The 23169-nt window shown below is 36.4% G+C and overlaps 1 protein-coding gene across 3 annotated transcripts in view; it reads right to left on the bottom strand.

Moving 5' to 3' along the window:
• Positions 1-23169, bottom strand: part of STXBP4 (syntaxin binding protein 4) — a 165537-nt gene that overhangs the window by 118368 nt on the left and 24000 nt on the right. For all 3 annotated transcript variants that reach the window (XM_039224324.1, XM_039224326.1, XM_039224325.1), the window contains exons 5-8: positions 17333-17439; positions 16927-17146; positions 15861-15939; positions 8887-8981 (exon numbers count right to left, since the gene is read on the bottom strand). In XM_039224324.1, coding sequence (XP_039080255.1) covers positions 8887-8981; positions 15861-15939; positions 16927-17146; positions 17333-17439 — 501 coding nt within the window. The remainder of the gene's footprint in view (positions 1-8886; positions 8982-15860; positions 15940-16926; positions 17147-17332; positions 17440-23169) is intronic.

Below are 23169 nucleotides of genomic sequence, written 5' to 3'. Positions count from 1 at the left end.
TGTGAAAGAAATAAATTTCTAAATGATATCATTGTTATTTTAGGTTCTCCAGTTATATATAGCAAAACCTACTCTTAACTAATGCATAGAGCCTGACTGGATGCCCTTATTGGATTCAGGCAAGAATGTATTTTGTGTCAATCGTATTAAGACAAAAAAGTAGGAAAAGGTTAATATTCCTAATTATTCCTTATAAATTTCTCCATGCTTTGGAATCTAATTAGCCATTCATCAGTTTATTTACCAAATATTTATTCAATGCTTACTATAATTGTCAGGCACTACACTAGGCAAAGGGGCACACGAAGAAGATATAGTTGCTACCCTAAAAGAGCTATGGTTTCTAGGGTGAGAATAACATGTGAATAGATGCAATTAGTACAATATGAAATTTAATAGGAGTGTGTACAGGATATACTATGGCAAAAATAAACTGGTTAATGTATAAGTGGGTGGGCACAGTGAGAGGAGATAGGAGAAAGGAAGAATATTGGGGAAAATTCATTAAAAAGTGATTTTAGAGCTTAGCTAAGCATCCTCTGCCTCCTCTGTGCACACAGTCATTAAGTATTTGCCTTGCATAACATGGGATACTGGTTCTTAACATTTTTAAAAACTTTTTAAATGTTTATTCATTTTTGAGAGATAGAAAGCAAGTGGAGGAGGGGCAGAGAGAGAGGCAGACACAGAATCTGAAGCAGGCTCCAGGCTCTGAGCTGTCAGCACAGAGCCCAACCAGAACCCAACCCTGGGGTCCTCAAACCCAGGAACCATGAGATCATGACCTGAGTCGAAGTAGACACTCAACCGACTGAGCTACCTAGTACCTAGGCACCCTTGGCTCTTAACTTTTGATGTTCTTTTCCTTCAATTATAAAAATATTCCAAACACACACACACACACACCACAAAGACTATCCATGTATTCAAATACTCATTGATATTTATGTATATATTTTAAGACATAAAAACTATAGACTTGGTTGAAAGCTGTCTCCATTGTTCCTCAGCAGGAACCACTATCCTAAGGTTGGTGTATCCTTCCTTTGCATGATTTGATACCATTATTATATGTATTCTCTAATGTTATGTATTCTTCTGCACTTAAAATTTTACATCAGTAGTATAATACAAATGGATAAACTTACAAATTATTTTTATTTTTACTTTAATGTTATGAATTCATAATTGCTCGATATTGTTATCTGTGAAAATAGTTCACTTAACTTTAAATGGTACCCCACTGTATGAATATAAATTATACATTCTCTGATTGATGGGCTTTTATCATTACTCCTATTTATCTTTTATTACAAAACGTTATACATATCTCCTTGTATGGATGTGTGAAAATTTCTCTGCAGTATATCCCTAGAAGAGGAAATGCTAAGTCATATATATATATATAGTGTGTGTGTGTGTGTGTGTGTGTGTGTGTATAGACAACTTTACTAGATATTGTAAAATTACTCTCAAACTGGTTGTAGCAATTTACACACATCACTGGTACATAAGCCCTTTTATTTTTCCACAATCTTAAGAGCATTTGCTGTTTTCATGCTTTAAATTTTGTCAGTATGTTGAATATGAAATAGTATGTGATTTGTTAAAATCCCTTAATTACAAGTGAGATTAAACTTCTTTTACAGGTTTATCAGCAATGTTTTTAACTCACAAATTACTTAGCAATATATTTTAAATTTTCATACACAGTTTAAAGAAATATTTTTTGCTAATGATTCCTAATTTGGTGGCACTCTCTCAAACATGAAAACAAAGAAAGTCTCCAGACATTGCCAAATGTCCCCTGAGACAAAAAAACCTGTATCCTTACCCTTGAGAACTACTGCTCCAGAAACAAACACTATTCATAGTTTGATGTATAATTTTCTAAAATTTGTAATGAATATATACCTATATATTAAATATGTGTAAATTATGCATTTATTCTGTACATTTTACAACTCTTACATGAATTTCAAAACTGCTGTGATAGTGCATTAGCACTTAAGTATATATACACTTAAAATTTTGAACATAGCAAAACATTGTAAACTTCTTTTAACCTGAATTTCTTTTAACCTTTTGAAATTCTCCCCAGAGGTAATACTTGTCATACATTCGTTTTAATATTCCCAAGTATTTTATTATATAATATTTGATCTATATTAAAAACAAATTATGTAACAGATATATCTATCTTAAAGCAGGAAAATAACTTAAAAATTCCATGAATCCAGGGTGCCTGGGTGGCTCAGTTGGTTAAGCGTCCGACTTCAGCTCAGGTCATGATCTCGCAGTTTGTGGGTTCAAGACCTGCATCAGGCTCTGTGCTGACAGCTAGCTCAGAGCCTGGAGCCTGTTTCAGATTCTGTGTTTCCCTCTCTCTGCCCCTCCCCACTCATGCTCTGTCTCTCTCTGAATCAAAAATAAATTAAAAAAAAAAAACATTAAAAAAATCCATGAATCCATTTAAGAATCACAAAACTGCCAGTACTGCTGAATTCAGGCCATATTTCCCTGTCCTACTCCACTAGAGGTAACCACTACTAACCAACTGTGAGATTTTCATTCCCATATGATTTATTTTAAGATGGTTGGTCACTTACATACCTGTCCCTAATGTGTTATTTTGGTTTGCTATTTTTTAGCTTCATGAAAAGGTGGTCAGAATTCTGAAACTTGCTTTTTTCACCCTCCAGTATGGTTTTATCTTTCATCCATATTGTTATGTCCTATTGTAACATCAGTATATTCATTTTCACTGATAAATATCTGATTAGAGGAATATATCACAATTTATTCATCCCCCACTCTTTACATTGGGGTTTTCTGTTTACCAGCAATGCAACAATGAACATTCTTGTACACGTCTACTTCTAGCCATGGATAAAACTTTCTCTAGGGTTTTATTCCTTCCTTCGTAGTAGTTTTGGTGGTTCTTTTTTTATGATTGATGGTAAGATTTTTTTGGGGTGCCTGGGTGGCTCAGTCGGTTAAGCGTCCGACTTCAGCTCAGGTCATGATCTCACTGTTTGTGGCTTCAAGCCCCGCATCGGGCTCTGTGCTAACAGCTCAGAGCCTGAAGCCTGCTTCAGATGCTGTGTCTCCCTCTCTCTCTGACCCTCCCCTGCTCCTTCTCTCTCTCTCTCTCTCAGAAATAAATAAAACATTAAAAATTTAAAAAAAAAAAAATCTTAGGGGCACATGGGTGGCTCAGTTGGTTAATCATCCGAGTTCAACTCAGGTCACGATCTCACAGTTCCTGAGTTTGAGCACCGCATCGGGCTCTGTTCTGACAGCTCTGAGCCTGCAGCCTACTTTGGATTCTATGTCTCCTTTCTCTGCCCCTCCCCTGCTTCTGCTCTGTTTCTCTCTCTCCTCAGAAATAAACATTAAAACGTTTTTTTAAATAAAAATATTTTAGATAGCAGTATTTTAAAATATGTTATATGTACTACAAATATTTTCTCCTCGTTTTTGGCCTAACTTTTTTTTATTCTCTTCTCTTTATAGTTGCCAGGCATGTTTGTATACCGTTATTTCATACTTTTATAAATATATGTATTTGTAAAATATTTTAAGTTCTGCTTTTTGTATAAATGGTACCATACTGTACAAGTCAACATGTAACTTTTTGTTTTAATAACAAAATTTCTTGAGATGTAATTCACATACCATAAATTTCATCATTTTAGGGTATAGTTGCGTGGCTTTTAGTACATTGACAAGTTGGGCATCAATCAACAGAAACTCTAGAAAATATCCATCACCCTAAAAGGAAACCCTATACCCACTAGCAGTCACTTGTTATTTCCCTGTCCCCCTAGCTCTAGGCAACCACTAATTTATATTCTGTCTCTACAGATTTGCCAATTCTGGGCAATTCATATTAATAGAATCCTACCATTGTGGCTTTTTGTGTCTGCCTCTTTCACTTAGCTTAATGTTTCAAGGTTTATTCATGTTGAAGCATGCATTAGAAATTCATTCCTTTTGTAGCCCAATAATAGTCCATTATATGTATGTACTATATTTTGTTTATCCTTTTTAAGTTAAAAAAAGGTAAATCAAGAGTAAAAGTTAGAAACAAGATATTAGTATAAAAATAACAGGTAGATAATAACAAATTAGAAACTCAACAGGAAATAGCAGATGACTGCAAAGATACAGTGAACTGAAGAAACAATGTCTCACTAAAGCTAATACTAAGCAATAATGAGAATATAAGTTTATAAGAGGCTTATCAGAGTTAAAGTATCATAAGCACCCGGTATTTTCAAAAAAATGGTGAAGATTTTATGAACTTTAGATTGCTTAACTTTAAGTTCAAGATGCATGTTGAGTCTGTAAGGTAATCACTAAAAGAATAGCAAAAGAAGGCATAATTTCTTTTTTTAAATTTTTTAAATGTTTATTTTTGAGAGAGAGAGAGAGAGAGAGAGAGAGCAAGGGAGAGGCAGAGAGGGAGGAAGACATAGAAATTGAAGCAGGCTCCAGGTTCTGAGCTGTCAGCACAGAGCCTGATGTGGGGCTCGAACCCACAAACCATGAAATCATGACCTGAGCTTAAGTCAGATGCTTAACTGACTGAGCCTCCCAGTGGGAGGTGAATAAGTTAGGGGAGAAAAAATAAAATGCAAAAACAACCAAACAAATATTCAAACATAATCAAACCAAAGAATACAATATAGGGATAAGGGGAAGAAATGATAGAAGAACAAAAATATTATTTTAATAAAATGGTAGAAATAAATAAAAATACATTATAAATTATACAAACTGTTAAGTATGTGGAGCCATGGGAATGGCTGCCTAAGACTAGTGGGAATGCTACTATAGAAAATAATTCAGCAATTCAACAATTATTTTCTGAGCAGTTATTATGAGTCACACGTTTTTCTAGGGACCAGAGAAACAGAAGTGCAAATTTTGGCAACACCTCAAGTACAATTGAAGGTAAACAAACACTTTGACCTCATAATGTTTTAGTAAATCAACTTTTAAAAAGCATATAAATGGTAAGCTTGACATTTAGAACAGTTATCTCTTGGGGAGAGGGAGAGGTGTATATGATCAAGAAGAAACACACAGGCAATGTCAAAAATTCTCATTCTTAGCTGGGTGTTGGGTACAGGTATGTTTGTTTTAGTATTCTTTAAACTGTACATGTACAATATAATCATTCTGTGTAGGTCTGATATTTTCATATAAAGGAATAAGAACAACTTTACAAAAGTAATGCAAAGAAAACAACTGTAAGCAATATATGATAATTATTGGGGTGCCTGGGGGGCTCGATTGAGTGTCCAACTCTTGATGTCAGCTCAGGTCATGATCACAGGGTCATGGGATTGAGCCTCATGGGGCTGGCTTAAGATTGTCTCTGTCTCCCTCTGTCACTCTGCCACTCTCCCCTACTTGCATTCTCTCTCTTTCTCTCTCTCCAAAAATAAACAAATAATAAATAAATAAATAAATAAATAAATAAAATGATTATTTTTATACTAAACAATAATAAAAATTACAAAATGCAATCAGCTATAATGAAAACTGACCTAGAGCTAAACTTTAGAAATTTACTCTAGATGAATACAGCATGTCAGTAAGGTAAGCTCATAAATTTAAACAGGAAACAATCTATTTTTGGTCAAAAAATAGCTTCCAAAATTTCTTGAATAACAACCTTAACCTTTGGCAAAAGTGCAAATTTACTAATTGGGCAAATAAATATCCTTAACTCTTTCTAATATCTGAATGATGAATTTAAAAAAAAGTCACTTCTTTACAATCTTCATTACACACTTCCCAACCTAATACAAAGAACATCTCATTAACTGTAATCAGACACCAGGTATGCCGTTGCTCACTACAGCTTTCTTCAAATGTTACAGAAATGGCAAGAGGTAAAGTAAATATCAGCGAAATGGCATCTGTATCCCAAAGCATCTTTCTCAGGTACAAAAATACAGATAGTACAGTAATCCTTTGTCTTCAAGCCAACTAACAAATTGTATACCTATTTGCTGGGTTTACCATGTCTACTTACAGGTTTATTATTAGGATTCAATGAGACCCATAGTATTCATAAAAATACTTTAAAAAATATGGCACTGCAAATAACTATGGTGAACTTATTTTAAAATATCTGCAAAATTAAATCATCCTCAGCCATAAAAGGCCATTTTTCAGACGAGGAATTAAGAGATAAGTGTTCAGTATTAGAAATCACTTTCCAGAATATCCTGATACAAAACTGTCTAAGTAGACTAGTAAAACATAGACGATTTCATGAAGACATTGCCATATATGTATATGTCTTGACAATGCCATTTCCTTGTGAAATTTTATTATAACAATTTCCTAGATGGTATATGTAATATATTTATAGAAGATAAAGGAAACAGATAATTTTATTTCATTTTAAATATTTGATCACGTTGGCCTTATCTGTTACTGAATCTGTCTATAAAGTAGCAACTGAAAGAAGGATCTATTTCTAATGGAATGATACAGATATTATTACAACATAATGTAACTAAACAAAAGGAAGAGTAGCTTAGCAAATATTTGGGTAGATAGGAGCTAATGTGGACTTTGGAAAAAAATTCTTAATAAGTAAGATACAGTTTCAAACTCTGAAAACAAAAAATGCCCTACTAAATAAAGTCATTAGGCCAAGAAAGTATTCTTGAATATGTCTTTGGTGCAAAAAGGTGATTTTATTAAAGCATGGGGACAGGACCTGTGGGCAGGAAGAGCTGCACTGGGGTTGTAACAAGTAACTGATTATCTACCCTCAGGTTGGGAGGGTTAGGGACAGCGTAAATCACTAAGGAATTTTGGAAGCAAGGTTTCCAGGACCTTGAGGGGTTAGTTGTTGTTACGAAAATGCTACTTATTACTGTTCAGTAAAACCTCAGTCATGAGACCCTTCAGACGTGTATCAGGGGGCCATATGCTGGGAGTACGATTGCCAGCATATACCTTGCGGGAGTGGAAATAAAGGAAGTTTCCAAAGGAATTTTTATATGTTAAAGTAGACTTATAGGATCCTGGGGGTTCAGGATTAATGTTAAACCAAGATTCCCTTTTGCCCCTAGCAAAGTGCCATCATTGAGGCAGCTGAGCTCCTAGAGGGACCTCACTCGGCCTGGCTCAAGGACTTGTCAATGGGCTGTAGGCAGTAAGGGAATTTAATTCTTCATTTGCCCTTGTTTTCTACAGGACCAGGGCAGGCACTTAAACCCCCTTACATCTTGATCAGGGTGATATTAGGGCTCCAGGAAACAGAGTCTATAGGTTTCTGGAGATTAGGTGTAGATGATTGCCTTTTTCTTGCAGTTTACTAAGTTATCCATAAACTGAAGGAGACTCCTGTCCTGTCATATATGACTGTGATCACTATCAGTCAACAAAAACAAAAACAAAGAATTTGCTTTCTTTCCTTTCCCCAATTCTTGGGCAGCCAGAAGTGTTGGAGGAATATCTCACATATTCCATCTGGGGGTGGGGTGGGGATGCCGTTAGCCTGTACTTTGCCCTCAGCTTGCCCCACACTCCCTCATCACTAAGAAAGCTTAAATCACATAAAAGAACAAAGGCTGCCAGGCAGTCATTAGCTGGATAACTTTCTCCTTATCCAGAGAAATGGTTGGTATTAAATACTAGATGTTCAGAAATGCATATTAAAGCAACATCAACCTAAAAACAATAACTGCTTATTTTTTAGTTATTTATAGATTTTTTAAACCTCAAATATTCCAGCCACCAATAAAAAGAAAGTCCACATTAGCAAAAGAGAGTCAGGAGTTTGAAAATCTAAAGGAGTTATCTTAACTACCTAATAATTGGAAAGTTTTAATGAACACAAGTGTTTAAACAGTGGTTGGTGTACTAGATATTTCTGTGAAGAAACTTTATCTTGCTGTCAAAATAGAATACACATAAGATTATACAGCACTACAATGTGACATTAAGTGCTGTAGATGTGCAAAATAAGGGAGTATTTGCTCAAACTATAACAGACACAGGGATTGGAACTGAATTAGGATTTGAACAATGGGTAAGATTTAAATAGATTATGGAACGGACATTGGTGTAGGACCAGGGAAAAGTGTGAATATGGGAATAAGCACAATGTATATTTATTGTAGCTACGCATTTTCAAGCATTTTCAACTCCTCCTAAAATGTAAGAAATCTTTATCCACAAAAACTGACAGGAAAGTAGAGGCTGTGGACCATCAGCACCATATCCACTTATATATATATATATATATAAAAGACACAGCTCATTTTTGCTGTGAGCTTTCAGGTAACCTGATAGGAAGAGCTCTAAAATGCTTTTCTACTTTTAATTCTTCCTTTTTAATCACCTTAGGTTTCTTTTACATACAGAAGCTCTCAATACTTTATTCTCCCCAGGACTATTTTTTTGGTGCCTCTAAGTACATTACTGCCATCTTCCTTGTATTTAGTGAGCATCTGACTGTTTTGTTTTTTAGGCTTTAGTTTCCCTTTGCTTTTTAAAAAGTTGAAGAATTATTTCCTTGCTCTTACTGCCTTTATATACACTTTGTCATAATTTATTCCATGTTCCCTTTAATTCTACATTGTAAAACATCACATTTGTCTTATTCCTGCACAGGAGGAAACAGATTAATTTGGTGTCAATTTAGTTACAAAAGGTTTTATTTCTATTTTGTACTTGTGGGTTGGCTGCTCAACCCAAACATAAATAATTAAAACCCAAACTGCCATTCATTTAATTGCAAATAAGTTAACTCTTCAAGAAAGTAATGGCTTTAGTTCTTTATCCTCTAAGAATGAGAACACTTTCTTACTGTTGTTTTATGGAAGAAAAATGGAAATTTAAAGTATTTACCATTTCCAGTTTCTCTGCCTTAAGGCGAACAGAGGGGTTTAGGGAAATCTTCTTTCCTTGTGGTCCATAATTATCAGTCCAGGCAGGGGCAATATCTAAGAGACAACAGGGTGCACGTTAATTGGAAATTTAATTGGAATAGAACTTTTCATTTGACAGAATGTGTTCTGGGTTCCCGCTGTTCAAAAATAATTCTGGCTAATCAGTTGGCAGCTTCCACTTTTGTTTTCATGATTTTTTTTCTTTAAATCTAAAATGTATCATATAAATCAGCTTCACTTAGGCACTAAATGATATAATATAAAAAGAATGGCCAATTACGCATTAAGTCCCATGGGAATATTAATTTAAAAGACAAACATACATCCTACCACTCCCTCATCATCACAATGCCTTACTCCTTGTTAAGTGAAGCCTTTTTTCTTCCAAAATAAGTAAAATCATATTAGGAATTCAAGAAGATCAAGATATTTCTTTGACTGGCAAAAGCGGCTTTGTTATGTCAGTTTTGAAGGTACTATGCAAAAACTCATAAATGCAAATTGTTTCAAGTTTGCGTCTAAAGTATGATAGACTCAGAACTCCTGGAACCAAAAATCCTATTTCTTATTTGACAGAGGGTCATATTTCAAGGAGCATAGATGGACTTTCAAGAGTTGAGTTTTATACACCTCTCACTCATCCTAACACCTTCTCAATCTACACGATTATTTAGATACGCCTTTGTCCTTGCTGCATGCATAAGAGACCACACACTACAAAGGACTAGACCTTGAAAACTTATTCATTTTTTAAAAAATTTTTGGGGGGGTGCCTGTGTGGCTCAGTTGGTTAAGCGTCTGACTTCGGCTCGGGTCATGATCTCATGGTTTGTGGGTTCGAGCCCCACGTTGAGCTCTGTGCTGACAGGCAGCTCAGAGCCTAGAGCCTGTTTCAGATTCTGTATCTCTCTCTCTGAACCTCCCCTGCTCACGCTGCCTTTCTCTCTCTCTCTCAGAAATAAATTTAAGAAACATTAAAATTTTTAATTTTAATTAAAAAAACATTTTTTTAAAAGTTTATTTTATGAGAGAGAAAGTGTGCGCACAGGAGCATGCAGGGGAGGGGCAGAGAGAAAGGGAGACAGAGAATCTCAAGAGGCTTTGCACTGTCAGTGCAGAGCCCGATGTGGGGCTAGAATTCACGAACCATGAGATCATGACCTGAGCCAAAATCAAAAGAGTCGGACAGTTAACCGACTGAGCCACCCAGGCTCCCCAAAAAATTATTTCTTTTAATGTGCCAAAGTTTGCGAAACAAATTCCTGTAATTCATGTCAATCCTTATATCTAAATTGTCACTATTCTAAGTACACTTCTAAATGGTATTTTACTAGTTCTACATAGAAACAAGAGGAAGAGAAAAAACTTTTTGAAATGTCACATCTTTATGCAGTGTTTTAATTTTTTTAAATTTCTCAGAGCATCTGTCTCTAAGTACAAAATGATTTGCATTCTCTTTCTTAAGAACATAAGAAGCGCATATGAAAATAAATAGTCTTCCTCTAAACCTTTAACACATCCTTAACATTCTATGTAAAATCTTGAATATAGCTTATAGGTGTCAAGATCATAAAAAAATGGTTACTGACTTTTAGTTTCAAATGGAATCAAACCTTGAGCAAGAGTGATTTTAGTATAATAGACTTCTGTTATACAATTCTGATAAAAGTTTTGTTAACATGATACTTAATTGTTAGCTATGAGACAAAAAATAGTGTGTATCTATAGATCTATATCTATATTATTTTCTCTTAAGAGAAACTCTGTGCCAAACCTATAGTGTGGCACAAAAGATCGGTGTAGAGTGGTGGAGAAGGCCCAATAGCAGATAAGTCAAACTTTTATTTTTCATTTTTAAGGTATGGATTTGTGAGGCTTGACAATGACCTTCAGCTTGGTGCCTGATCTGCAATTAAAGCACATGAATACTAGGTGGACCCAAACTAACTTAATTATGATTTCAGACCAATAATCTTAATCCTGGGAGTGAATTACTCAGTTCAAGGGTAAATGTGTGGAAAGGTGGGGGGGGGGGGGCGGGGAGAGGGAGAGAGAGCACACAAAGCATTCAACACACTAAGGCCCTCAGTCTCACCTACATTTTCCTACATGTAAGGATAAAAATTTGCTATGTGTAACAGTGGAAATAACAGAAGATTAAATCTTATTTATGCTTACTTTTAGCTAGGCAGTGCATTAAATACTTCATATAGATAAGCTCATTAAGCTTTACTATAACCATAATGACATATATGTTGTTATTCCCATTGAAAAGATGAAGAGATCAAGGCCCAAAAAGGTAGAGAAACTAGCCTATGATCACACAGCTAGTAGGTGACCATGTCAGGTTTCTAATCTCTTGTGACTTCTGGAGCCATTCTTCTTCTTCTTTTTTTTTTGTTTAATTTGTCTGTTTATTTATTTATTTATTTATTTATTTAGAAAGAGTGTGAGTGAGAGAGAGGGCAAGCATGAGTGGGGGAGGGGCAGAGAGCGAGAGAGGAAGAGAGAATCCCAAGCAGGGTCCATGCTGTGAGTGCAGCTCGATCCCATGAACTGTGAGATCATGACCTGAGTGGAAATCAAGAGTCAGCCACTCAACCGACTGAGCCACCCAGGCTCCCCAAAGTCACTATTTTTTAATGTTGTCAGTATCTTTTATCAGGTTTTCTTGGCTATAAAGTAGAACAAATGAATCCACCTTACAGGAATTGTAAAGGTAAAATAAAAAATCATAGAAAACTATGAGCACTACAGAATATTGTTAATATTAACAAAGAAATATATTTAAACAGGAGATTTAATGTAAAATTACACTAACCCACCCATTTAACAATATGCAATCATGGCTTAACAAAATCTCACTTTCTTTCAGACAACCTTCCCCTAAAACTATACCTCTGAGTCAAAACCTTAGGAGGATTTGTGCATAAATCTGGAATGCTTTGGTAATTCAGAATAGCTTGACCTGAAAAGCCTCATAGACAGACAGCTTTTCCCATCTGCCAGTGACATCTCTCAATTCCGGCCTCAAGCTCTTGATTTGCTCCTCTCTAGGGAAGTGAGGATTTTCAAAGGATGGCTTATTATTCTCTTGGATCTTCTCTTTTATTCCTCTTTTTAGAAGACAGAGAAAGTTTAAGAGGGCAGGATCAAAACCATTTGGTTTGTACCATGAACCCTCCATGGTTATTTTTCCCTATCACTATTTTGTTTCAGTTATAAAACCTTAGTGTGGGAGGATTATGGTTTGTGTTACAGTAAAGTTAAAGTAATGATATTTCTTCATGCAATAATTCTTTACTAATTTTTTTAGGAATGTCTTTGGTATGCTTTCAGCCCACTTATAAGATCATTTGTTCATTACCTTATGGCAATAGTAAATGGCTGTGGGTTCTGCAATAAATTTACAGAATAGAATAGTTGTTAAAAACATATTTGACTATTATGTAGATTTTTAAAATTCTAACCAGTTTTACACTTTGGAATAATTTTGAGATGGGAACAGAGGTAGATTTGCCTCAATTAAGTTTAATTTTTGTTGAGGTTAACGTTAAAACTTGTTTACATGTTTTGAATACATACCAGCTGGCCAAAGAAATATAGATGTGACAGTTAAAGGTCTAATTTGGGAACAATCTATAATTAAGTGCTTATAACAGACAAATCACAACACAGATAAGTTACCCAGAGATAATTTAGGGTTGATTTTGTTTTCTTTCCCCCCACAGAAACATCTGGCCTTCGACATTTATGTGAAAGTAAAAATCTAGGACTAACTCAATGCTAATTCTACCCTAGAAAAATGTTGTTTTAATTGCATTTTAATATTTACTTCTCATACAGCTTATGCATTCAAATGTATTTTTCATTAAATCATTTTTCTACTACAAAATATGGTATTGTTTATTTTAGTTACTGATGTAAATTAATTTTATTCATCGCTCTGGGATCCCTTTGCTCTAATTAGTTTGGCCTCCTAGGGTCATCTGACATCGATCTAGCTCCTCCTTAGCTCTTTATATGGTCCATGGTACTTCCTTCACATAGGATAATCTCCTTTAGCCATCAATTGATGTTTACTATTCTTTCTTTAATGTTTATTTATTTTTGAGAGAGAGAGAGAGCACATGAGCAGGGGAGGGACAGAACAAGAGAGGGAGTCACAGAATTTGAAGCCGGCTCCAGGCTCTGAGCTGTCAGCACGGAGCCCGACATGGGGCTCAAACTCACAAACCATGAGACCATGACCTGAGCTGAAGTCAGATACCCAACCAACTGAGCCACCCAGGCGACCCAATATTTATTATTCTTTCAAGACTGGATGATGTCTGACTTTTGCTAAGAAATTTCTGCATATGTCGTGACAAATCCTTTATTATAGTTTTTTGGGCGAGGGGAGGATGCAGAATTGAATTAAAGGATGGGAGCTTTTGCTTCTGCTCTAAAAACATGCCCTGGAATATTATCTGAGCTACACCCTAGTCTGTGAGTTCTGTAATATTAATAATAGCAAAACTTACTGAGCATATACTATGTACCAACTACAGCGCTAAATGCTTGATGTGCATGATTTCACACATGAGTATTAACTCATAAAGACCCAGGAGGAAACTATTTCAAAGTTACACAGCTGATAATTTAGGAACAAAGATATCAACCTCTACATTTGCACATTTGCATTCAGGGCCTGTGCCTTCCCTACACCACACTCAGGCCACTTCTTTCCTCAGTCCATTTTCTTCATGTCTTTACACTGTTTGTGACAAGACAGTATATTCTGAGCATGAAGACCACTCACATCCTGCTCTAGTTAACAAAGAATACTGCAAATAGTAGTTATTCAATAAAATAGGCACATACGTATATATGTTCTAATCTGAATAATGAAGGTTTTTTTTAACTCTGTGTTTTATTTCACCATAGACTATTAAATAGCTCATGGAAAATATCCTAATTCCTTCATAATTCCTACTGAACTATGTTTTCTACATACATGACATAAATGTTTCCTGAATTAATAAAAAACTAAGAGAAGCATCGAGTAGTTCAATTACTTCGTTTCTTTTAAATGTTTATTTTATTTTTGAGAGAGAGAGAGACATAGCATGAGCAGGGGAGGGTAAGAGAGAAAGGGAGACAAAGAATCTGAAGCAGGCTCCAGGCTCTGAGCTGTCAGCACAGAGACAGACGCGGGGCTTGAACTCTCAAGCCGTGAGATCATGACCTAAGCCCAAGCTGAGCGCTTAAGCCAACTGAGCCACCAAGATGCCTCTCAATTACTTTCAAAATTAAGAACACGTTATGTAAATGTATCCTCACCATCGTTTGTTTTTACATTTATCTTTTTTTTCTCATATGAGAAGAAAACAATACATCCAGAGAATGGAAATTAATTATGTTAAGGGGATAATACTAATAAGGTTTCTAAGAGTCCACAAATTCCACTCAGTAAAAGGGCATATAATTTATGGCTAAAGACTGCTACCGATACACCGCTCCAAATCAGACAAAACTACTGTGAAATGCACTATAAATTCCTTTAGTGTGGTGCCTGTGTGCTGTGCTCTGAATGTTTATGTCCTCCCCAAATTCATATGTTGACATCCTAACCCTCAAAGATGATGGCATTAGGAGACGGGGCCTCAGGTCACAAGACGGGAGCTCATAGATGGGACTAGTGTTCTTATGAAAGAGATCGCACAGGTCTTCCTAGCCGCTCCACCATATGAGGCCATAATGGGGAGCCTGCAACCGAAGAAGGCTCTTACCGGGACCCTGCCAACACCGTGATCCTGGACTTCCAGCCCCCACAACCCTTAGAAATAAACGTCTATTGGGGCACCTGGGTGGCTCAGTGGGTTAAGCGTCCGACTTCGGCTCAGGTCATGATCTCACAGTTTGTGGGTTTGAACCCCACATCGGGCTCTGTGCTGACAGCTAGCTCAGAGCCTGGAGCCTGTTTTAGATTCTGTGTCTCCCTCTCTCTCTGACCCTCCCCTGCTCACGCTGTCTCTCTCTCTCTCTCTCAGAAATAAATAAAACATTAAAAAAATTTTTTTAATGAAAAAAAGAAATAAATGTCTGCTGTTTATAAGCCACCCAGTCTGTGGCATTTTGTTACAGCAGCCCAAGTGGACTATGATACTATGTAATTTATACTTACTTGTCCTCATTTTGCAATTTTGATCTGGATTAACACCATTAAAAATTAAAATATATAAGTAACAATTTGCATTACAGTTTAAACATATGTAATTAACTTCTCCTTTCTATACTCGTGGTTTTTTCATTGTTGTACTTAATTTTTGGAGATAATTTAAAGGGAAGGCTTTTTTCTTGATATTGAGCCACTAAAAGATACTTTACAGTTTGATAAAATTCTGTCTCTCTGGGTAGGTTACAAAATTAATACTTTATTGTCTTACAAAGTCAGTAAATGATTTCATGGTAATTATAAGCAATAATATTCAATTCATAATACTGATATTCTTTCTAACTTACATTTATAATAATCTTTTCTTACAAAAACATACTTCTTTTCTTAAGCTATATTCCTATCTCTAATAGCTCTTAAAGGTGCACTTAATAAACCTCACCAGTATTTCACTAAAGGACAAGGGAGCCTAGTCTTGATTTAAAGACGAGTTTACATTATTTGGTTTCAATAGTCCGTCAGTTATTATAGCTTCACAGACACCGTTACGATAATGCATCTTAAAATTTCAACTCTTTGTTAAGGAAAATTTCTAATAAAAGTCATAATCTAACAAGAGCCACTGCACAATACATTCATTTTGCTCTTTTATTCATTGAAGGAAAAAAGGCATAATGCACCCTTCTTTAAAGTCTATTAAGTCACATTATGTACTCCTCGTTGAGAAAGAGTAATTGAAAGAAGTAACAGTAAAGAGGAATTAAATGTGCATTTACCTGTATTAGACATATCTGTAGGGCTGTTTTCTGAAGAAGTAATTGGAGTCTGTTCTGTTTTCTTGTATCCAGTTTTTATCTATGAAAGAAAAGGAAGAATATAAAATGTATTTTCTAAAGTAGGTCAAAGACCAGACTAGACGCTCACATTAACATAAAAAGGATGGTTTATGAGATTAAAGCTGTGGTCCAAAAAATATGAAATCTCTAAAATTTTGGTATATTTATCTTCAAACGAAGCATTTCAGAATTAAAGGTAAAAATTACTTTTAGCTCTATCCTGTCCAAGGACAGCAAAATATAAGGCCACGTACCTTATCTTTGGAATGGTATTATAACCCAAATAAAAAAATGTAAGAGGCTGACAGATAATCTTACACTCTGCATCTTATTAGCAGGTACTTGAAACTGAAATTACCTTTGATGGATTTTATCCATTGACTGAAAGTCTACCTGAGTTTCCTATTTTGTTCTATAGCTAACATGGATTTTAACAGTATATGCTCTATTTGTTTTAACTTTGATTTGTCAGGGCACTGTAGCTATTAGTAACTGACTGTCAATTTTGATGTAGAAACTCTACCTTCTGTGTGATTCTACTGGGGTGAGCGAGGTATTAGCATACACACATGAGGGAACCATATCCACCTACATGGGTAATCAGGATTAGCCTCACTGTGCAGGTGAAAAAGCTAAGGAACAAAAAGGAAGACTGCCTGTCTTCAGTCAATAAGAAGATAGGAATCATAATAAACCATATTAGAGACTTTCTGAAAATAAATACGACATGCCTAACACAGTTTTGAGTGCTTTCTAAGGATATTGTTGCAAGGCTGTCCCTCATCATGACTTTCTGGATAAAAGACATACTGACTTGAAAAATTGTATTATTGACACAGCACAGCATAAAATTCTTAAACAGAAAAAAAGAAAAGGTCTCTCAGGTAAATACCAAAATGTTAAAAAATTGCGTTGCCAAAGTTATAATTCTATATGTACATAACAAACGTAAAAATATAGAGAGGATTTATAGGCTGCATAAATATACAGAGAAATGTAAGATTACCTGATTTCTCTTAAAAGAAGATAAAATGGTATCTGTAGTTCGGGGCGTAGATGAGGTCTTTGGAATTAGTATTTCAGGGGCAGACGGAAGAGGACCAAATGTTGAGGCGTGTGGTCCATGCTCTCCTGAAGCTTGTAAAAGGGATGCACAAGATGGATTTTCTAGATGATTGGCATCTGATTTTTGTCTTATGAACGCTATCTCCCAAGCAGATTCTGATCTAGCATTAAAAAGAAATAACTTTATGGATATGTTATGGGTATGGTACAAAAGAATTTTAAGATAATGTTTCACATATTATAAAGGTATACTTACTTTATGGTCTAAAGTATTTAAATCTCCTAAATTACTATTTTTGAGAAGACATGCTAAAAAATTCATTCAATTTTATGGATAAGACAGTTACCTTAACTTGGCTCTGGTAATTATGCTTTTTGCTTCTTCAAAGGATACACCAATCATAGATTCTCTGTTTATTGAGACAAGTTGATCTCCTGGCTTCAAACGTCCATCCTAACAAAAAGAGTAATATATTAAAGAAACTAATAATGATGGCTTAAAAAAACAAACAACTAATTGATGCAACTAAACCAAAGAAAAATTTTAGTGAACAGTCTCTCAAAAAAAAAGTGAAAAGAAAATATTGGACAAAGAACCTCAATAGCAAAAAGTTTTGACTAAAGCCTGGTTTGCCTACATGTGGGTAAAATGGAATGACTCATGCATTCGCAGGCTAAATTTGCACACTATGGAGTCCTGAAGACATACAAGAATACATATATGCTTAAATGAAGACAGAGCCCAGCACACCAAGAAAAGGCCTGTTTTAAAAGCTTGGTACTAGGGTGCCTGGGTGACTCAGTCGGTTAAGCGTCCAACTTTGGCTCAGGTCATGATCTCATGCTTAGTGGGTTTGACCTCTGCATCGGGCTCTGTGCTGACAGCTGGCTCAGAGCCTGGAGCCTGTTTCAGATTCTGTGTCTTCCTCTCTCTCTGACCCTCCCCTACTCGTGCTGTCTCTCTCTCAGAAATAAATAAAACATTAAAAAAAAATTAAAGCTTCGTACTATATATAAGACAGACACAGCTCTGTGATAAAGTAAGAGAAATAATTCTAGAATATATCAGAGTACAAGACTCATTCACTTTAGTTCCTGAGCATTTATGCATCTTTCATCGCACCAAATTGGTTAGGATTCATTCCACAGTAAGATTTAAAAAAAAAAAAAAATTTTTTAATGTTTATTTATGTTTGAAAGTGAGAGACAGCATGAGTAGGGGAGGGGCAGAGAGAGAGAGGGAGACACAGAATCCCAAAGAGAATCCAAGCTCTGAGCTGTCAGCACAGAGCCCGATGAGGGACTCGAACCCATGGACTGTGATATAATGATGCTTCGCCAACTGAGCCACCCAGGTGCCCCTCCACATTAAGATTTTTAAAAATCAAGGATTTTCAGTCAAGGATCCTTTTTAGTTTGATCCTACCTATACTTCCTCTCTTTACTGGATCTGCCGTAACTCCTGTGACGCAGGTCTAGCTGGTTGTACATAGAGCTTTCCTCATGTCCTGCTAAAGACGACAACTTCTTAACAGCTGCCTTGCATTGTCTGCTAAGGCCCAGCTCTGGCTATACTTAGCCTAACCGGGTATACAGAGCCTACTGATTACAAGATTTAATGGATTTGTTAGGCAAGTTTCTCGGTCTTTACCTTTTTCCTTAATTCAAACTGGAAAAGAAGAAGGAGCTCTCTTCATTTTCAGCTCCCAAGACATGTCTCAGTCATCATTCTCAAAGACAGAAAGCAATATTTTTGTAATGAGGAAAGAAGCTTATATGGTTAAAAAAAAAAACCAATTTTCACCCTAATGGCGTTTAAGTTCCACAAATTCAAGGAGATATCTCCCTTCAAAGTCTTATCTAAGATATATTCCTTGGATAACTGATCTTGGATCTGAACTTCATTATATATAATAATGGTAATTTATGGCTACTTCACTACTAAATAAAAACAGCTTTTTTTTTTTTTAAAGATACTTAGTGGGGTATCAGGGTGGCTCAGTCAGTTGAGCATCTGACTTCGGCTCGAGTCATGGTCTCGTGACCCGTGAGTTCAAGCCCTGCATTGGGCTTTGTGTTGACAGCTCAGGGCCTGAAGCCTCCTTCAGACTCTGTGTCTCCCTCTCTCTCTCATCCCTCCACTCACTCGCTCTCTCTCTCTCTCTCTCAGAAATAAACATTAAAAAAATTAAAAAAGAAGAAAGATACTTAGTGCTACCTCTTACACTGAATACTAAGTACATAGGAAAATAAATCTAAAATATTTATCAAAAATTTTATGGAAATGTTATTTCAAATACTATGTAAAAGACACTATAACCTAAATGTATGACTCGACAACTCTTCTAAATTCTGAACATTATTCAAAATATTAAACCAAAAAAAGAAATTTGATTTTAAAATACACAAAATTTGTAAATTTTGACTTTATTTAAATACAACTAGGAAAGTCTGAGAACACAACACAGTGCTACATTGACAAGTGCTTCTTTTTTTTCTCTTTTACTGACAAACGTATGAGGAGTAAAACACAAAAGCAACGCTGGAAAAGAAGCAAAGTACCTACCAGAAGGATACTATGTATTCAGTAAAATGAAAGAGCTTTTTAAATAAGATTTTATAAACACAGTTCTGTAGTTGCCTGGGCCCAAACCTTATTTGGCCAGAGTTTGGCTACATATGCATTTAAATCAACTCTACCCAGACATACTTAGATGTTTATGTATATTAGCCTGTCATTTAATTTGCTAAATTTTCGTTTTAGGACAGTTATCTACTCAGGGTTAAGATGAAATAGTAACAAGCAAGAAAAACAACCTTTCTGCCACAGGCAAAACAATAAGGCTAATAATAGGGGAGAGTAAATAAAATGCTCGAGGGCTTATTTCCAGGAGGAAGGTGGGGAATGGATCACAGAACAGATACAGGAACCTGAGTAATACCTAAATCTTCTACTTCTTAAGTCTAAGTAACTCTAAGTGAACTCAAAGCAGGCTCATAGGCGTTCATTCTATTTTTATGCTCCGCTTATATGTGTCAAATGTCACATCATAAAAAAGAAAAGAAATTCTCCATCCGCCCCCCCAAATAAAAAAGAACTCCTTACATCTACTCCAACAATGTGTTTAACTATCTGAATTACATTTGGTTCTAGTTTCCAACACTGGTATTGGAAATAAGGGTCAAATAGAGAAAATTTTAATCTAATTTTAAAATGAATTAATAAATGAAATTAAATAAACGTCATTATTAAACCCAGCTCTAGACCATTTGGAGTCTACAAAATAGCTCTTTATTGAAATCAGTTTAATAAGGTAGATTACAAATAGAATTTGATGGCTGTACTACTACTGACTTTATCACAAAGCCTGGCAACAATTTAGGGAGACAAAAGGGAAAAATTAAGAAAGCCCTGTTTCACTGGAGCAAAGCTTTAGGACACTAAGAAATAGGGGCGCCTGGATGGCTCAGTCGGTTAAGTGTCTGACTTCAGCTCAGGTCATGATCTCACGGTTCGTGGGTTCGAGCCCCGCGTAGGGGCTGACTGCCAGCTCAGGGCCTGGAGCCTGCTTCAGATTCTGTGTCTCCCTCTCTCTCTGACCGTTCCCTGCTCATGCTGTGTCTCTCTCTCTCAAAAATAAATAAACATTAAAAAAAATTAAAGGACACTGACAAGGAAAAGAAAAAGAATTTTTTTAGAATCAGGGAGGCAGACGGTACATACTGTCAGATGGCAATTCTTCCATTTGGGCAGGGCCATCCAACACAGTGGACAGAAGAGGAAAGGGCATGAGGTTGGGCAGCCACACAGACCCGAATGCCAATCTGAGCTCTACGACTTGCTAGCTAGATGTTCCTAAACAAATAGAGAGAAAGAGAGGAAGAAAGAGAGTGAGAGAGGGGAAGGGGGCTGAGAGAGGCACAAGAGCTCATCCACAAGAAACACAGACCTGAATTCAAAATGATTTGAGGGAGTTCCTGTACCCGCTTATCTTACATACATGACAACTGGCTGTCGGGGTTGCAGAGAAAAAGGCGACTGACAACAGGTGGGCAGGGCACCTGGGTGGCTCGGTCAGTTAAGTGTCTGCCTTCAGCTCAGGTCATGATCTCACAGTTTGTGAGGTGGAGGCCTGCCTTGCGCTCTCTGCTTTCAGCACAGGGGCTGCTTCAGATCCTCTGTCCCCACCTCTCTCTGCCCCTCCCCTGTTAGTGTGCTCACGTAGGCTCTCTCAAAAAAATAAATAAATGAACATTAAAAAAAAAAACATGTAGGCAATAGGGTTTCAGCTGACCTATTATCTTCCACATTTTCCTCTTAGACTATATAGTATTAGCAGTACAGAAGGAAAAGCTCTCATGAACACAATTAAAGTATCTCATATTAAAGCACAATGAGGTACCGAAGTAGCATTTTCCAGCAGGACAAGAATCAGAGAAGGGCAGAAGAATAATGCCTTCTAACTGTGGCTTTTCGTTTGTATATATTTTTTTCCTTTCTAAAGAGTATTTACAGTGGTAGGTTTTTTTTTTTTTCCTTTGCCTCCTAGAATAAGATCTTAGCTGATCATGTGAATTTCTGAACCTGTTTAAAAGTCAGAACCTGCAAACTAAAACACAGCTATTTCTGTAAAAGTCTGGCATTCAAAACCAGTGAATCTTGCCCCAGTTGGATTAATGTATATGTGAAGATACTAACTTCGGGGACATGCCGAGGCCTCTTCCACACTGTCTGGGTTCTGATTCAGCAGTTACTGAGCAGCTGCACAAGGCGTCAGGCAAGGCGCCAGGCACTTTCACATGCCCACCTTCAGGGTTTGCATCCTTTTGCATTGACATTTACAAAGATGTTGAAAGTAATAACATATCCCTGGCCATTTAAACACTTCTGTTAAAAACTACCAGCACTGTTCATTTATAATGACCATTATATAGTTTTCTAAATAACATGTTACCATGTTATCAGAAACCATTTATACAGCCTGACTCTGATTTAACTAACTCACGATTCTTAAATACTAAGGTATATTCCCGCAAGACTTCTGGTTCCTTTCCCATTACTTTCAGAAACTGTCATCTTCTTTTATTGCCAGTTATTAATGTGAATGTAGGCAAGTCACTTAAACTCTGAGATTCCATTCTCTTAGCTGTAAAGTGGAGATAAATACCTATCACACAAGGTTGCTATTAGTAATTAGGTAACATATATGAAATTCTAGCACATTGTAGGTGTTAAAGGTGAGTTGAATCAGAATTCCATGCCTGCTGTAATTTTCATATTGATAACAAATTTAATCCTGTTACTCCTCAAATTAAGAACCTTTAATGGCTGCCTAGGGGTAGGAAAAGTTGAAAGTCCTTAACTTCCCAGACCCAGCACAACAGACTACCTACAATCTATTCTCCAGCCTCACCATCCACCCTCCCTCCTCATATAAATTCTTCATTCTAGTCTCAGAACATGTTCTTCACATCACCTACCCTACCACTTCTCCACCCAAGGAACTGGCACTTAAACTTCACTGCCAAGTACAAACATTTGCTCTGTGGTAAGTTTGGCCCAATCACCTAGAATTACTTCATTGTTCATCTCTCTCCAAAGGCACTTTTACTGATCTCAGTAACTACACTGGTTTTTTTCAGTTGGCCAGAACCATGTCCTTTTCATGGTTGTTTCCCCCAGCCAGGTACAGAACAAACCCACAATAAATTAATCAGGGCCAGAAAACAGTCTAAGGAAATTAAGGTGGCTTAGACAGTAGTAATAATAGCAAAGGGGAAAAGAGAGTGACTTGTAAAGTGAACCCTCTTGGGCTGATACTTCTTTAGCTCCCATTGATGGGACTAGTTCCTCAACACTGTGTCATCCAGAGGCCTTGGTCTGAGTCCCACAGTTAGGCTCAGCACACTCTGAAAACAGACTTCCTCTGAAAGATAAATATGTCCTACTTTGATCCTCTGTGAACAATGACTAACTATTAGTATCTACATCTGTGTGAGTGTGGTCTTCACCTACAGGATTTGACCAAAAAAACCCCCAAAAAACTCCTGAATTTATCAAATTTAAGATGACATTGACTGTAAGATGACCACTGTTTTACATAGCACTAAGAGAAGAAAATGCTGCCATTACACTATGAAATTGATTGTAAGACGCGTCCTGGGCCCGGAGAGCTCCCAGGAG

Source organism: Hyaena hyaena, unplaced genomic scaffold, assembly GCF_003009895.1.
Source record: "Hyaena hyaena isolate Hyena2069 unplaced genomic scaffold, ASM300989v1 scaffold_1598, whole genome shotgun sequence".
Lineage (NCBI taxonomy): Eukaryota > Metazoa > Chordata > Mammalia > Carnivora > Hyaenidae > Hyaena > Hyaena hyaena.
This window is presented reverse-complemented; position numbering and strand designations above follow the sequence as displayed.